Here is a 16670-nt window from a genome sequence, read left to right on the forward strand (position 1 = left end):
CTTGTAGAAAACAACCTACAATTGGAACAAATTGTATATATATATATATATATAGGGTAAAGTCTACTTAATCCCCTCAAGCTACTACCCCAATGACAATCTACCCCTCAAACTATTAATTGCGACAATTTACCCCTCAAACTACTAAAACAATGACAATGTAACCCCAATTTTAACAAAATGACGAAATTACCCTTACTAAAAAAAAAACAAAAATACTAAAATTTAATTTTTTTTTTTCAAATTTTAAGGGTATTTTTGTCTTATTGAAAATTTATAGGGGTAATTTTATCATTTTGCTAGTATTGGAGGGATATATTGTCATTATTTTGGTAGTTTGGGGAGTAAATTGTCACTGGAATGGTAGTTTAAGGAGGGTTAAGTAGACTTTTCTCTTTTATATATATATATATATATATATATATATAGAGAGAGAGAGAGAGAGAGAGAGAGAGAAGAAATAAGAGAAAAGACTAGAAAAAGAAAGAAATTAAAGAATTGAAGTGTGTACTCATGTAGGATCAAAAGTGGATGAGCTTTGTAAAAATTTAGACCATCTCTCTTTTAGTGGTCAATTCTTGTTCGAGGTTACATGATCATTTTTGTACTTGTTTCACTTTTATCACATATATGTAAGATACAAGAATCTATGTTTTTTTTTTTTTTTTTTTTTTTGGGTTGTTGGCTCAGGTTTGCGTTCGGGTCGACTGGCTAACCCAATAAAGCTAAACCTGAACATGACCTATTTAACTAAACGTGTTAGGCCCTTAAACATGAGTACGACTAGTGAGTGACCCAACATGATCAACTTGACTCGTTTAATAAACAGGATTGCAAAATGGGTCGACCTATTTGACCGATTTAGACTCAAACACGGCATGTATAATTCGTTTGACCTAACCTAACACAACCCGTTTTGATCCGTTTCGACATGAACACGACCCGTTTGACCTATTTTAACATGTATTTATTATATAAAAAATATATATAATTTCATAAACGGGCCAAAGTGGGTCAATTCGTTTATGCCAAACACTAACCCCATAATTTTCGTATCCCGGTCACGGGGTGTGTCAAAAAATTGTCATTCTTAGAAGAAACTCTTCCAACCCAATCTATAAAAATGATATGCGTTACTTACTCTTAGCATGTGAAAATCACATATTTTTTTAGTAAAATTTCTTTTAGTTTTGTCCCTATTATTAAAAAAATATGTAATTTTACATACTTTAAAAACGCATGTCATTTTTATAAATTAAGATTTCCTCTAACCCAATTTAAAACAAAACCAGGTAAGAATTGGTTGTTAGGCATATGATAACTTTTACTATAACTCCATTACAAACTGACGTAACAGTTACGTAGCATTATTCTTGATGTCACCCACTACTAAACAGTTAAATTTATTTTTCAGTTTAATGCGCAAAGCTAGCTTTTAAAAATAAGTTTTAACGCACTGTATCATAATTTGTTTGATTTACCCTTTTTGGTCTGTTTGTTTTTCCTCCCCAAGAAGAAGTGTTTGATCTTTCTTCCATATTTTAATTTTAGTGGGATTGAAAAAATCCACCCCTTCTTCACCTGCCTCCTTGGACGCCTTTCAAACAACATAAATGATCAGCCAGCATGTACAGGTACAGCAGCTTGATTTGCTGAAAACACGCGCATTCTTCATAATATTTTATACCAATTAAATAAATAATAAATAATAAATAATAATCAGAAATTCAGAATCTAACTGCAACTTGCTCTCCTCAACTCGATCCGTTTACTTTTCCGCTAACTCTCCCTCACAAACACTACCGCCTCTGACTTTTTTCTTTTCTATCTCTCGGAAAGAAGAAGAACTTTCCGTTGATTCTCTTGCACTACTTTCTCTCTCACTTTCCCGGGCTTTCTCGGGAACCAAACAGTGCCCCGGTATGGCGTCAGAGCCAGCAGCAGGGGCGGGAGAAGAGGGAAAAGCGTGGGAAGAGACTCTGAGAAAGATGCTACCGGCAGGTGCGCCGTTGCCGGATGAGGAGCAGCTCGACTACTCAATCGCGATCGAGTACCAAGGGCCTCCGGTTTCCTACGAAGTCCCTAAGGTTGATCCACTGGACCTGGACTCCGTTTCGATTCGCAGTTCTTCGGTGGCTTCGGTTTCGGGCCTGTCTTCTATTCCGGTTGCCATGCCGATTATTCCGAGGGCCGGGAGGTTCAATCGGGCGAGAAATGGAGGTCTTAGTAGTAGCAAAGAGCTGAACACTCCAGTGGAGAGCCAGAGATGCTCTTCGGCTTCGAGAACTCAGTTCGAGCTACAGAGCACCGGAGAATCGGAATTTGCGAACGGCATTAGAGATCCGCACTCGGAATCGGGGCGAAAACCTGATGTGGTCGAAGGGAAGCGAGGTCCGGTGGTGACGTTCAATACGCCGAGGGACTCGGAGTACGAAGAGGACGAATCGGATACGTACTCGGAGTCCGTGCTCGGGTCGCCGATGTCGGTGGAGAGGAATGGCGAGAAAAAATCGTGGAAGAAGCGAGGAGTGTGTAGTAGGTGCGGGAGAGGGAACAGGTTGAGGGAGAGGGAGGCTTGTATAGTGTGCGCCTCAAGGTACTGCGGCAATTGCGTGCTGAAAGCGATGGGGTCGATGCCGGAGGGGAGGAAGTGCGTGAGCTGCATTGGGCAGCCGATCGATGAGGCTAGGCGGTCCGGGCTAGGGAAGAGCTCGAGGATCTTGGCAAGGGTTTGCAGTCCCTTGGAGGTGAAGCAGATAATGAAAGCCGAGAAGGAGTGCGCGGCGAACCAGCTGAGGCCGGAACAGTTGGTTGTGAATGGGAAGCAGTTGCGGCAGGAGGAATTGGCGGAGCTTCTGGGGTGTTCGATTCCGCCGCAGAAGCTGAAGCCTGGCCGGTATTGGTACGATAAGGATTCTGGGCTTTGGGGAAAGGTAAAAGAAAATGGAGGATTTGGTTTGAGAATTTGGATGGTGTTTGTGATTTTTGTATGTGTTTATTGGTTTGTTGTGTTTATATGTTTTTGAGTGGTTGGATTGCAGGAGGGAGAGAAGCCTGATAGAATGATCAGTGCGAAATTGAATGTTGGGGGTAAGCTTCGGCAGGATGCGAGTAATGGGAACACAAAAGTTTACATAAATGGTCGTGAGATCACCAAGATTGAGCTCAGAGTGTTGAAGGTATGTGTGTTTCTCTTTGTACTCACGATTTCCATTTACTAGCACTTATGGTTAACTCAAAAGCTTACTCTGTTGGGAATATGTTAAAATTGATCATGGTGAAATTGAGTCAACGGATTTTAGACCATTTATCCAGCCATGTGAGTCCCTAAGCAGATTTTTTTTTTTTTTTTGTATTGTTATTTACGAATTGTAATAAATGATTCATATGCTGCGTCAAAACTTCACAAAATGATTGTAATGACCTGGTATAAAGGAACAACCAATACAGGTTATATATACGTTTCCTAATTTTTATTTTTTTAAAATTAAATTAAATTTATATATATGAATTTAAAAGCTTTCATTTCAGTACTATATCGAGATTTCCTAGTGCAATATAAGAAGCTCATCTAAAACTTGCCTCCAGCCACTACCCAGTTGTCCTGGAACCTGGACATCTTTGATACAGCCCTACCCCTTAAGAATTTGTGTTTCTGTCACTGCTCCAAGCTGGTTTGCCATTTTGGGTATGTTTTGTAAATAGTTGAATGTGAGGGGTTTAGATATATGCAAAAGCTAGAGTGTTTTTGAAAGAAAGTGGAGATAATTCAACAGAGATACATTTTTTCAATACCAACATCCAAGATTCCAAATCATATATAATATGAGAGATTTAATATCAATGCATTCAGAAGACTAAAGGGTCAATGTGGATCAAGTGAAAAAATCAGTTGGAAGAGACTTAGAAAAATCAAGTTGACTGAGAGATTTAATATCAATGCATTCAGAAGACTAAAGGGTCAATGTGGATCAAGTGAAACAATCAGTTGGAAGAGACTTAGAAAATCAAGTTGACTTGAATTCTTTTATGGAAGTAATCTCGTGTTGAAAGTGACATAGAGGTGGACAGATAATGATTTCAGATTTTGTTTGGTAGGGAAAGCCCTCAAAAAGGTCTGGCCAACTACCATCCGTGGCGCAGCCACCCCATGCCCCCATCCCCCCAGCCTCCCTTCTCAATATATTTCTGCAACAAACAATAGAATATGCATCATCTACCTTTTGAAATGTTTCTTAAGTGCACATTAAGCCAGTCAACAAAAAAATTAAGTTAGACTCTCGATGGATTCTCCTCAATGGTACATTAAAAGTCTTCTCATGATTCCTTTGGAACCGAGAAGATGGCCATTAGCTGGCATTAGCCATTGAATCCTTTTCCAGAGTTGACAAGCTTGACATTATTTGCTGTTTCTGCACTTCCATTTTTTAGCAAGGCCACATGACCTGAAAAACGCCCAATGACCCCATATAACACCTAGAGGGGAGTGAATAAGTGTTTTCTCAATAATCACAACAATTGCAACAAATTAAAAATTTTCAACCACACAAAATATCACCGAAATCCAAGAAGGTATAAAATAAAGTTGACACAAGAATTTGGTAATGAAGTGAAAACCTCTTGAGGAACTCTTCAAAAGTAAAACCGCTTTGGGGTTAGCCAACTCCAGGAAACTTATCCACTATAGAATAAACAATTACAATTAGTTTATTAAACTTTGTAGTAGAAACCTGACTTATACCCAACAAACGACCTGTTTGTCTTCTACCGCGTTAGCTGCAAAACTCTGGCATTTCCTCAATAAAGCTTCATCTGCAACCTAGAACTTTGGTGGCGGACTGTTGTCTTGTATGGTTTAGTGAAATTAAGGAGAGGTTTGAAAATTAAGGTGTAGGAAGATAAAGGCACTCTCCAAGAGCACAAAATAATGGCCTCAAGGTGTTATGAAATTTGTGGCTTATGAGGCTTATTATATAGATGGGGAGAAAACCAATGTTTAAAAGTCAAGATTTTGGTTAACAATTAAACCAGTTTGAAGTTGTCACATTCGAATGGGAACTACGATTGCACAGCTATCTCATAGTTATCATATTCAAGTTATCATACATAATTCCTAAGAGGCAAATCCGTTCAAATCTTTTTACTGTCGGTTTACTTATCAAAAAAAAAATTCCTAAGAGGCAAATCTCTCAAAGCTGATTATACAATAGTTCTAATGTTAAACCTTTTTTTTTCCTTTAAATATGAATAGGGGTTTAAGTGTACTGTGTTGAAGTGTTGCTTGAGAACTTCTAGGTTGCTCCATTTTTTTAAAGTTGGTTTCTGCTTATGGTTTGCTGTCAATAGTGTTGGAACTTTTTTTTTTTTTTTTTTCCCAATCATTACCGTTGGAACTTGATTTGTGTGTTATTGACTTCAGCTGGCCAAGGTGCAGTGCCCGCGGGACACTCATTTTTGGGTGTATGACGATGGATCGTATGAGGAAGAAGGTCAAAATAACATTAAAGGGAATATATGGGGAAAGGTTCTCTCATATCTGTGAATTAGATATATCTCTTGTCAGGTTCATGTTATGAATTCAACAAATGGACTTGCGTTGGTTTTTTATACAGTTGCAGTTTGGTTTTTGGTAGGCAGGCGTCCACTCGTTTCATTTGTTCTTTACTCTCATTGCCTGTTCCACCTAGTAATCTTCATGGAGCAAAAGAAGATTCAACTAATTTTTCGAGTAGGTCTGTACCCGAGTATTTGGAGCAGGGAAGAGTCCAGAAACTTTTGTTATTTGGGTTGGAAGGATCTGGAACCAGCACCATCTTCAAGCAGGTATATCACATGTTTTAGTGCCTTTATAGAATTAAAGAGAAAAAGTACTGTTTTTGTGCCATCTTTATTATATTGTCTGTGTTATAAAAATTTTTTATCATCTTTTTTTCTTTTGGTGCTGATGTCAGTACGCATCTTAATTTAAATGTCGTAAGTGAATTCAATGTTTAAGAATTTCATTGATGTAATTAAAACAAACGGGGTACCAATTGTTTCTGTTTGAATCCTTATATTATCCTATAACGGATGTGCATTTTGACATGCCTATTGATTGGCAATTGGCAATCAGAAAGTATTTCTCTTACTCTGACTGTAGGCCTACATTAGCTTCATATTCGATTATGTGATTAGTGCATGCTGTTTTTGGTTGAAATCCACATATTAGTACTACATAATGTTGCATACTATGTTTGGTAGGAGGAAGGAAGGAGAAGTGAGAGGATCTTCCCCTCTCATGGTTTGGTAGGAGGGAAGGGAAAAAGGAAGGATATTAAATGTAAAGCCAAATTTTACTGTTAGGATATAATTTGTTCAGAACAGGAATAAAAATGTTGTCACAAAATTTTTGTTAACTTGTTTCCCTCCCCCAATCCACACACTGTGGGCAGATTGGTTATGGTGGGCCCAAATATCCTTTTCTCTCTCTCTTCAAATAAACATAGTGTTAGTTAGAATCTGAGAAGAGCCAAGCATCTGCTTAATGGTTTAAACTTAAAATGTACTGACAATAGATTGGTTCTTTGCTAATGCCATTTTGCCTTTGCTATCTAAAATTTTATTGCTCAATTCAATAAAATGATTTCTTTGTGTGAGCACATTATAGTTTTTAATCTGTATCACATTTCTTTCAATGCCCAGAATTTCTGTTTTCATGAACAGGCCAGGTTTTTGTACGGGAACAGGTTCACTCCAGAAGAGCTGCAGAATATCAAGCTTGTGATTCAAAGCAATATGTACAAGTATCTTAGTATAGTACTTGAGGCACGAGAGCAGTTTGAAGAGGAAGCATTGATAGAGGGAAATGCTATTGCTTTGAATGCTGAAGACCCTGCCCCAGGTCTAAAATTTTACTCTTTTCTACATTGTATGTCCCTTTTATGGTGGAAATATTGATCTTTGATGAAGCAAAAGTATTGATTACTCGTGTGATTTCCTTTTTGGTACCCATTTTTGCTGCATCTTTTTTATATTCAAGATTCTTGTGGTTATTATTTATATTTTGTTCTTGTACTATTATAAGATTTCGATTCATAGCTACTTATCAAAAAAAAAAAAAAAGGATTTCGATTCATAGCTAGTGCTTTGGTATTCTTATATCTTTTAACTCCTTCTTTGTTCTTTTCTATTTAACAATTTCCTGGGAAGAATGAACTAAGAATGAACTTTTGCATGAACCTAGAGGGTTACATGTACCTAGAGGTTTTTTTGCTCTTAGCAAGAATGAACTAAGCAGTTGATTGTGATCTGAAAATAGGTGAAAGGGGAATTGATGAAAGCAAGCAATGCATCTATTCAATCAATCAAAAGTTCAAGCATTTTTCTGACTGGTTACTGGATATTGTGGCTACGGGAGACTTGGATACTTTCTTCCCTGCCGCTACACGTGAATATGCTCCAATTGTAGAAGAAATTTGGAGGGATCCTGCCATTCAGGAAACATACAAGAGAAGAGAGGAATTGCATTGTCTTCCTGATGTTGCCAAATATTTCTTAGATCGGGTATGCCTTAACTATATCTTCTTTGCTTCGTTGTGAAGTCATAGATACTTGAGGAGCCTCTTATTTTATCCTTCTATGCATTAGGTTTGCAAGTAATCATTACCATAAGTTCTCTCTTTTTTTTTTCTTTTTTTTTTTTTTTTTAGATGTATTCATGTTTTCTTCTGTTGGCAACTATATTGCAGATTTCCTGCAACTTGTTATAGGTCACAGCTTTCCTGGTTTAGCTTTTTTTCCCTGATCCTTTTTTTCGTTTGTCATATTATGCAAATGTAACGAACTCAATAATTCTTAGTCCAAGAATATAATCAAGAAGAAAGGGAGGATAGTGGTCTATAATATATAGTCTTTTAATCAAATTGCATCTCCTTCTCCCATAAACAAGGGTCAAAGGGTGACTTCACTGGTTTAATTTTATATGGTGCATCAGTTCTGTTTACCTATCAGAGAAATATATATTTTCATTGAAAAACAAAATACTGATGGGTATTTGGTGAGAGGATCATTATGGAGACGGTTACTGGCATAAAGTATGGAGAAGTGTGTGGTAAGTGGAATTCAAAATCAGTGAGAAGTACCCGTGAGTGTAGTCTTTGGAGAAGTATAAGGATGGGTTGGAGATGTTATTAGGTTTCATTGCTTTTCTGGTTGGTAATGATAAAAGAGCTTGTTTTTGCATGATGTATGGTGTAGGGAATTTGCTTTGAAGGAGATGTTTCCAGACTGTACCTGATAGCAGAAGACAAAGATGCTTGTATGCACTCTTATTGAGTTTTATGGAGGATGGGTGGGTGGGTTATGGAATCTTAGGTTGGTTTGCACTTTCCTCAATTGAGAGTTAGATTCTGTTGATTGTCTTTTTGGATATCCTGTGTTCTAATATATGGCAAAGGGGCTAATAGGTTGAGGTGGAAACTAAATTGTAGTTTCAACTTCATTGTTTGATCTTATATGAGGCTTTAAGAGGTTCCCGCTGGGGAAGGGGGGTTGCAGTTGTATTGGCCAAATCATTCGTGAACTTATGAAACAAGGGACGGTTGGGCTGCTTGCCATATGTGAAAAAAATAAAAAGTTGCTTTCATGATGTAAGCATACCCATATTTTATATTTTGCCTTTGTTGGGCACTGAAGCGCTTGTAATACTTAACACATACCTAGGAATTAAATATTTTATTAAGTGGTCCTGTTGATTACCTTGTGGTTGGGCTAGTAAATGATCTTGCTTCTTGTTTGGGTTGATAACTTGTCTTGGTGTGATTAGCCATTGTTGGTGTTGCGAAAGATGAATGACCAAAGCTGTCTGGTAAAAGCACGTAAGAGACCATCCATTGTCTTTAGAATTAACCAATACTAAAAACCTAACATTCATGAATAGATCCCAGCATGACATGTGGTGTGGGGATTAGGTCTTTAAGGAAACTTTCCTAGATTTGTATAGACTCACATAAAGGATGCTTCTATGGCAGAGTACTTGGAATTATCTAGTGATTCCCCCAGTCGATTGTAAGCTTTATCAGAGTAGCTCACCATTGGGAAGTAGAGACCTTTGCCTCATTTTTTAATTTGTTGTATTCCTTTAGATTGAGACAGGGAGATGAGAGGGATGTTTGATGTTAGATCTTTCTATAACGTCCTTGTACCTCATGATAGCACTCCTTTCTCATGGAGGAGTATTTGGTGGCAAAAGGTGAGCGGTTTTTTCTTGGACAGCCACCTTAGGGAAGATTCTCACCATGAATAACCTAAGGAAATAACACATCTATGTGGTTGACTGATGATGTATGTGTAAGAGAAAAGGGGAGTCTGTGGATCACTTTCTACTCCATTGTGAGATTGCCAATGTTTTGTGGAGTGCTATTTTCGGTCATGTTGGGTTAGCTTAGGGTATGCCTAGAAGAATAGTTGACCTAGTCGCCTGTTGGAGATGGCTGAGAGGCAATCCTAGCGCAACTTTGTGAAAGTTTTGTGTACAGTGGTAGTCAATGTCATTTTCTTCATTGTCATTTTCATACTTCGAGCAACTCCCTCTTCTAAGTATGTATATTTTGTCTCAACTTTCTTCCTCCCTTTGCGTACTTACTTTTCCTTCTGCATTTATAAAAAAAAAAATCCAATATTTCATACAAATTAATAGTCTTGGTGATGTTGGTGTGTTGCTGTTTACAGGCTATAGAGATATCAAGCAATGAGTATGAACCTTCAGATAAGGACATTTTATATGCAGAGGGAGTCACTCAGAGCAATGGGCTTTCCTTCATGGAATTCTCATTTGATGATAGAAGCCCCATGTCTGAAGCATACAATGAGAACTTTGAATCCCTGCCTCCCTTGACCAAGTAAAACCTCGATTCTTTTCTCCTTCAATACATATATTGTTGCATATTTTCCCTGCTTTTGTCTTGCAATGCTAAAACTACCATACAATAATTTTTTTTTTTTAAATTTTTTTTTCCTTTTCTTTTGGGTCACAGATACCAACTAATTCGCATAAATTCCAAAGGACTACATGATGGTTGCAAATGGCTGGAAATGTTTGAAGATGTTAGGGCAGTGCTATTTTGTGTTCCCTTGAGTGACTATGATCAGATGTGGGGCCATGGTACTGCTCCTCTTCGTAATAAACTGCTAGCAAGCAGAGATTTGTTTGAGAGTTTGGTGAGGCACCCTTGTTTCAAAGACACCCCTTTCGTTCTCCTTCTGAACAAATATGATGCCTTTGAAGACAAGGTAAACCGAGTTCCTTTGTCAGCTTGTGAGTGGTTCAGGGATTTCAGCCCCTTGAAGCCCCATCACAATTATCAGTCCCTGGCACAGCAAGCATACCACTATGTGGCAGTCAAATTCAAGGAGCTATATTCATCCTTAAGCAGAGAAAAGTTATTCGTCGGGCAGACGCGAGCTCGAGAGCGGACCTCAATCGATGAGGCATTCAAGTACACGAGGGAGGTCCTCAAGTGGGATGAAGAAAAGGATGAGAATCTGTACGGAATCACTGGGGATGATTCGTTTTACAGCACAGAACTGAGTTCCTCTCCATATATTAGACAGGAATGATCTGTCTGCTTAGCTGGGGCGTGCTGCCATTTTGCTCCGAAAAATCTGGTGGATATTTTTTGCTTCCTATGACGTGACTGAGCAGAGGAAGTGAGGTAAGTTGGCTGTGAAGATGCTGTGTTAAACTTGCAAGACCGGCATTGTTGAGTGATTTTTTTTTAAAAAAATAAGCTCATTCTGATTCGCAAGATAGTGATTTTTTTTTTTTTTTTTTTGGCATAATTTGCTTGCCTGTATAGTGTTTCTTTTTCGTCACAAATGAGGAACTTTCTTGAGTAAATTTATTAGATTTATTGTAAATGCTGGAGAAATTCATTTCTGTAATAGCACCTTCATTGTGGGGGTTTCACCAACTCGATAGATTTCGGTGATCTGCTTACCAACTCACCTTTGATTTGTCGTCTCTTGGGCTGAATATGATGCATTTTTTGTTATATAAATTCAAATTATAATTTTTCCAAATGTTTAACTCAGGTCCTCTGACTCCCAAGTTCTGCATTTTTTTTTTTAAAAAAAAAAAAAAAAAATTGAGAGCCAGTGGAAATAAGCGGCGAAGAAAACGCGTTGGACAAGAGCGCGGTCGTACCACCTGGGCTTGGATACCTCCACGAAGGTCATGAGGTGCATGCGCTCATTCTAGGCTTCTTCCGGCAGGGCTTTGATCCAGCAGCCGCCGTACTCGAAACGCCTTAGTGACTTGCAGTGCAACAGCATGCCTACCGGTTCCCAACATGCCCGAAACAGTTGCTACAGTTTCTAGCATCATTGCCGTCCGTATAGCCCCTGTAACTTATAGGTTTGTTTAGGTTTAATTTAAAAATACTAACTTTAAAATGTGCGTGCGATTTGAAAATGTGATTTTTAAAAATGCAGTTAAACATTTGGTAAAATTACAGTTTAACTTTTAAAATTGTGTATTTTTTGAAATGTATTTTACTTGCAATTTAAAAATACACATTTTTTTGATTTTCAAATGACAATTTTTAAAGTCACTTCCAAGGCATGGTTAATGTGATTTGTAACCCAAGGCCTTTGTGGGTGCTTTCGGATACCTCTTTTTGGTTATTGGGGGTGGTTCGGTCACCTCACCTTATATGTAATGATACATGGCATTCTGTTTGTTTAGACTGACAAAATATGACGGAAGTTCTACGTTGGTCTTTTTCCATAAGTCAAGTATTATTTGTGATACGATTTGAAACTTAAGTGGGAAAAAATAAAAAAAAAATGAAAACTTAGATACTAAAAAGGTAATTAACCCTTATTTTTGTTTTATAATTTTGTAAATGATAAACTCGTGTCTCTTGCAAGTTGCAAGTTCAGTCTCATCTTTTTCATATAAGACACAACATACATAGTAGCAACTCCATAACTTGATAAAGATTCTTCCAATAATAACAACATTCAGCACAAAAAGAAAAGAAAAGAAAAAAAAAACGAAAATTAAATCATATAAAAGGTTCATCTACAACTTTAATGTGCATTAAAAGAGATGCGTAAATGATATAAATTTTGGGTAGAACTCATTTTTGAAAACTAACTTATAAGGGGATAGTATCTAAAAGCTTATATACACATGATTAAAATTGTATTTAAATCATGTGAGATACTTAAAATTATAATATACTACCACGCTCTACAGCTGACATCCTTAGTGGCCCATTATATTGACATTGACCCCTTTAATTTCACCTCATTCTATGTTTAAAAATTTGTAATTTCGGCATTCAATATTTCAACTCTTATTATTTCACGCTATCGTTAGGATTTGGAGTTAAATCAAATGGCACTTGGGTGAAATATTTCTTATATCCCTATGAAATTTATAAAAATATAAATTTACCCTTAAAAAAAAAACAATTGTGGGTAGGGTGACCCTTAGGTCACAAGATAGCCCGTGTAGGAGGCAAATTTTGATAGGAGTAATTTGGATATTTTAGTATTTCTCGTTAAAATTAAAATTAAAAGGAACTAAAACATAAGATATCTTTCTATTTTTTTTTTTACATGCCCACACAAAGGAAAATGAAAGATTCAAACTAGTGACCTTCGCTTTATAAGACTTTGAGATCGTAAACACAAGATATCTTTTAAACTTTGAGATTATAATAGTAAAATAGTGAAGTTTGTTTAAAATATACAAATTAACCCCTTTGCATGGAGCTTTCGCATTCTCGGACTGATCTCGAAAGTTGAGAGATAAAGTACAAGAATAGAATACAAATCGAAGACTACAAATCAATATCAATGAATTAAAGCAACTAGTTGACTGACTCTTCCTTAATAATTATGATTCAAAAAGCAATTTTGAAGGTTTCCATGTGTGATCATGGACATTTCCATGCAACTTTAATCTAACTTTTAAATTGGGTCGAAAGAAATTTTTTAAATTTATTATACAAAAATAACATGTGTCACTTTTAATGTAAGAAACAAATATTTTTTAAATAGCATGTAAGAAGTATATATTTTTTTAATACAATTTTCTCAAGCTTTGTCCTTACAATTTAAAAAAAACATATGCTTCTCACATGTAGAAGACATGTCATTTTTATAGAATAGGTTTGAGAAATTTCTTCAAACCTAATTTGAAAGAAAACTTTATCCAAAAAGACAACAATATACCAAATAATTCCAATAGTCGAATTTCCTCACGTTTATGCCACATTTTTCTTTCCTTAGGCAAAAAAGGAGCATAATTCTCCGTTTGTATGCCGAGAAGACAGAGGAAAATGAATAAAAACAAATCCTAAAAGCTAGACAAACTCCTGTTGTGTTACACTCAGGGCCGGCTTGATATATTTTGTGGCCTAAGACGAAAAGTTTAAGCGAGTCTCTTTTTTTTTTTTTTTTTTTTTTTTTTTTAATATTTAAATATTAATTAAATAATATTTATTTTAATATTAATATTATATTTCTATTTAAAAATAATTCTTTTTCGCTTTTTGGGATGCAAAATTTATTGTTGTTCGAAATTTTGGCTGCTCAATGCTCATTTCAAAGCCAAAAAAAAATATCTACCCACAACTTTCAAGAATGGAACGTTTAATATTGGATTTTATTTAATAATGTCTTTATTACTATTTGATTCCCTTATTTATTGCTATCAATTTTTTAAGTCTTCTTTATTTCCAAATGTTGAAGAATGAAATGATATTAATGCATTTTTTAAAAAAAATTTCAATTAGGTAAGGGGCCTTAATTAAAGCATATATATTGACGGCAATTAGGTCTTTTATTTTTATTTTTTATGGAAATTATTTTATTATTTTAATTGAGGGCCTTATTAAATTGGGAGCCTTTTTCAAATTACTTATTTACAATGATTAGGGGACTTTACTTAAAGAATATGGACGGTGAAAGGGCTTTAATTTTTTTTTTTATGAAATTTTTTTAATTAATATTTATTAATTGGAAGCCTTATTAAATTAAGGGCCCTGACTAGCCGCCTAATCCGCCTAAGGGTTGAGCTGGCCCTAGACTTACACCTTTTTCTAAGGGGCCAAACAAGCCACAAAGATAGAAGTGGATTTCATTCCTAAGCTAGATGACTAGAAGTGGTTCCATTTTCTTGTGGGCTTTTTCTCTCTTAACGAAGTATGCTTGTGACATTATTTCTAAGTTTCTTTGTTCGGTGAATATTAATTAAAATGTTAAAACATTTTTTTACCACTTGAAACTTTTAAAATAATGGTGAAGTAAATGTTATCAAAGTAGTGATCCTTAGGTTGAGTATTGATTTCATACTATTCCAATTAAATATTTTATTTGTATACATGGATAAATAAGGCTCATTACATGGAATATTTTATTAAAATAGAAGGTGTGTGTTTAAACTCAAGATATCGGCTTTAAAACTGTGTTAAAAAATAACCATTTACCTTAAAAGTTTAAACTCATAAGAATTTAATCATTTAATTAATATTTTAACGGTAGGTGGATAATTATCTATATTGAGTGGGTGAATTATAATTTTTACATTGGTTTCTTATTGAGAATGAGCTTTACAAGTTGTTCTAAAAAGCTATAATTTATAACTTGATTACGCGATTTAGAGTTATATATATATATATATATATATATATCATTAGAATAATGGTATTTAGTAAAGTGTAATACAACTGATATATAACTGAAACTGAAATGAGGTGACAATAAAAATCAACCCTTAATTTATATTTATATTTTACAAGTCCCTGATCTAACAAGAAACTTACCAATTAAGGCCCCGGCTAAGACTTTGTCGCACAAATGAAGGTAGGAGGAGAGGGTGTAGGATTGGACTTGGATTCTGGAGTCTTGGTCAACGGGTCAAACCTCTTAAATCCCTGCTCATCTCAGACCCAAACTTTGGTTTACTTGTGCTTTTGAAAGGGCTTACTTTTACCCTTCCACCCCTTTGACGGTTGGATTTGTAGTTTCAAACCTTTCAACGGTCAACATTCAAAATCTCACTCTAATACGTCTAACCAAAACCTCTCTCTCTCTCTCAATTTGAACGTTTCTTTTTGAATTCTTTGGTGCTCTATTTCAACGTTGAACACCGCCATTGTACGCTTCAAACCTTTCTCTCTCTCTCTCTCTCTCTCTCTCTCTCTCTCTCTATATATATATATAGATAGAAATCACTTGCAAACCCCATTACCTCCCTCTCATCACGGTTTGCAAACCCCATTACCTCCCTCTCATCACGGTTTTCACGAGCAACAAGGAAAGTAAACAATCTTCTTAATTGGTTTGATTAGATTTGTGTAGATATGGTTTTAGGCGCATGGAGAAGAAGAAAAGGGGCCCGCCATGCCGGCAACAAGCATCCAGGGAACTCCGAGGACGAGCTGGTGATCCCGAATCATTTCCGGTGCCCGATATCCCTTGACTTGATGAAAGACCCTGTAACATTGTCTTCTGGGATTACATATGATCGTGAAAGCATCGAAACCTGGCTGGAAGCGGGGAATTTTATGTGCCCGGCGACGAATCAGATTCTGAGGAATTTTGATCAGATTCCTAACCATACTCTCCGGAAAATGATCCAAGAGTGGTGCGTGGAGAATCAAAATTATGGAGTTGAACGCATCCCAACACCCAGAACTCCGGTCACGCCGGTAGAGGTCTCGGAGATTTGTTTCGCCGTTAAAGCTTCGGCGATGCACCTCGAGCAGCTCAGGTGTTTGGAATTTGTTGAGAAAATTGAGAGATGGGGTGCTGAGAGTGAGCGTAATAGGCGCTGCATCGTTGCAAACGGAGCTGCGGCTGCATTAGCTTCTGCATTTGATGCATTTGCAAATGACTCTGTTGAGAGAAATTACAAAGTGTTGGAAGAGATTTTGTCTGCACTGAACTGGATGTTTCCAATTGATGAAGAAGCCCAGAATTTCTTGGGATCTTCAGCTTCTTTACGTTGCATTGTCTGGTTTTTGAGGTGCAGAGATATTATTTTACCAAAGCAAAACTCCATAATAGCATTGAAAGAGCTTCTTTCTTGTGATCAACAGCTTGTGGATAAGCTCTCGGAGATTGAAGGAATCAATGAAATACTAGTTGAATTCGTTAGAAAGCAAATCAGTCAAGCTATTACAAAAGCTTCTATCATAGTAATTTTCCACATGGTTTCTTCATCAAACGAGAAGATCAAATTAGCATTTGTGAAGATGGGTTTTGTTTCTTCATTGCTGGAGATTATTTTTGAGTCGGAGAAGAGCATATGTGAGAGGGCTTTGGGTGTCTTTGACGAGCTCTGCAGCTGCAAAGAAGGGAGAGAAGAAGCTCAAAGTAATGCCTTGACGGTGCCGGTGTTGGTGAAGAAAATCTTGCGGGTGTCGGAATTGGCAACTGTGTTTTCCATTTCTGCAATTCTGAAGCTCTGCAAATATGGAAGAAGGGATGAAGGAAGAGTTCTGGTAGAGGCTCTTCAAGTGGGTGCTTTTCAGAAGCTCTTGTTAGCCATACAGGTTGGTTGTGGGGATGAGACAAAGGAGAAAGCAACTGAGCTTCTGAAACTGTTGAATCCTTACAGGGCTGGTTTGGAATGCATTGAATCTGTAGATTTCAAGAATCTCAAAAGGTCATTCTGA

The 16670-nt window shown here is 36.7% G+C and overlaps 1 protein-coding gene and 1 pseudogene across 2 annotated transcripts; both read left to right on the plus strand.

Annotated features, from left to right (window-relative positions):
- The first annotated feature begins 1732 nt into the window (after window positions 1-1732).
- On the plus strand, window positions 1733-10992 carry LOC132184119 (extra-large guanine nucleotide-binding protein 3). Of its 2 annotated transcripts, none has more exons than XM_059597625.2 (8): window positions 1733-2933; window positions 3042-3179; window positions 5420-5524; window positions 5638-5823; window positions 6682-6880; window positions 7298-7542; window positions 9709-9878; window positions 10014-10992. In XM_059597625.2, the coding sequence occupies exons 1-8, from the start codon at window positions 1923-1925 to the stop codon at window positions 10594-10596; spliced, it is 2637 nt and encodes an 878-aa protein (XP_059453608.1). In that variant the 5' UTR covers window positions 1733-1922; the 3' UTR covers window positions 10597-10992. The 2 variants fall into 2 exon arrangements, with proteins under 2 accessions (XP_059453608.1, XP_059453609.1); XM_059597626.2 differs by having other exon boundaries at window positions 1734-2933; window positions 6703-6880.
- Window positions 10993-15262: 4270 nt separating this feature from the next.
- LOC132185838 (U-box domain-containing protein 21 pseudogene) lies at window positions 15263-16670 on the plus strand (annotated as a pseudogene).

The sequence above is a fragment of the Corylus avellana genome, chromosome 7, assembly GCF_965113065.1.
Source record: "Corylus avellana chromosome 7, dhCorAvel1.hap1.2, whole genome shotgun sequence".
NCBI classification, from domain to species: Eukaryota; Viridiplantae; Streptophyta; class Magnoliopsida; order Fagales; family Betulaceae; genus Corylus; species Corylus avellana.

What these genes read in the sequence shown, in the direction of transcription:
- LOC132184119 (XM_059597625.2), top strand. Translation starts at nt 1,923, where the DNA reads ATGGCGTCAGAGCCAGCAGCAGGGGCGGGAGAAGAGGGAAAAGCGTGG. An exon ending in ATTCTGGGCTTTGGGGAAAG is followed by an intron (nt 2,934 to 3,041) that starts GTAAAAGAAAAT and finishes GTTGGATTGCAG; the next exon opens with GAGGGAGAGAAGCCTGATAG. An exon ending in TGCTGAAGACCCTGCCCCAG is followed by an intron (nt 6,881 to 7,297) that starts GTCTAAAATTTT and finishes ATCTGAAAATAG; the next exon opens with GTGAAAGGGGAATTGATGAA.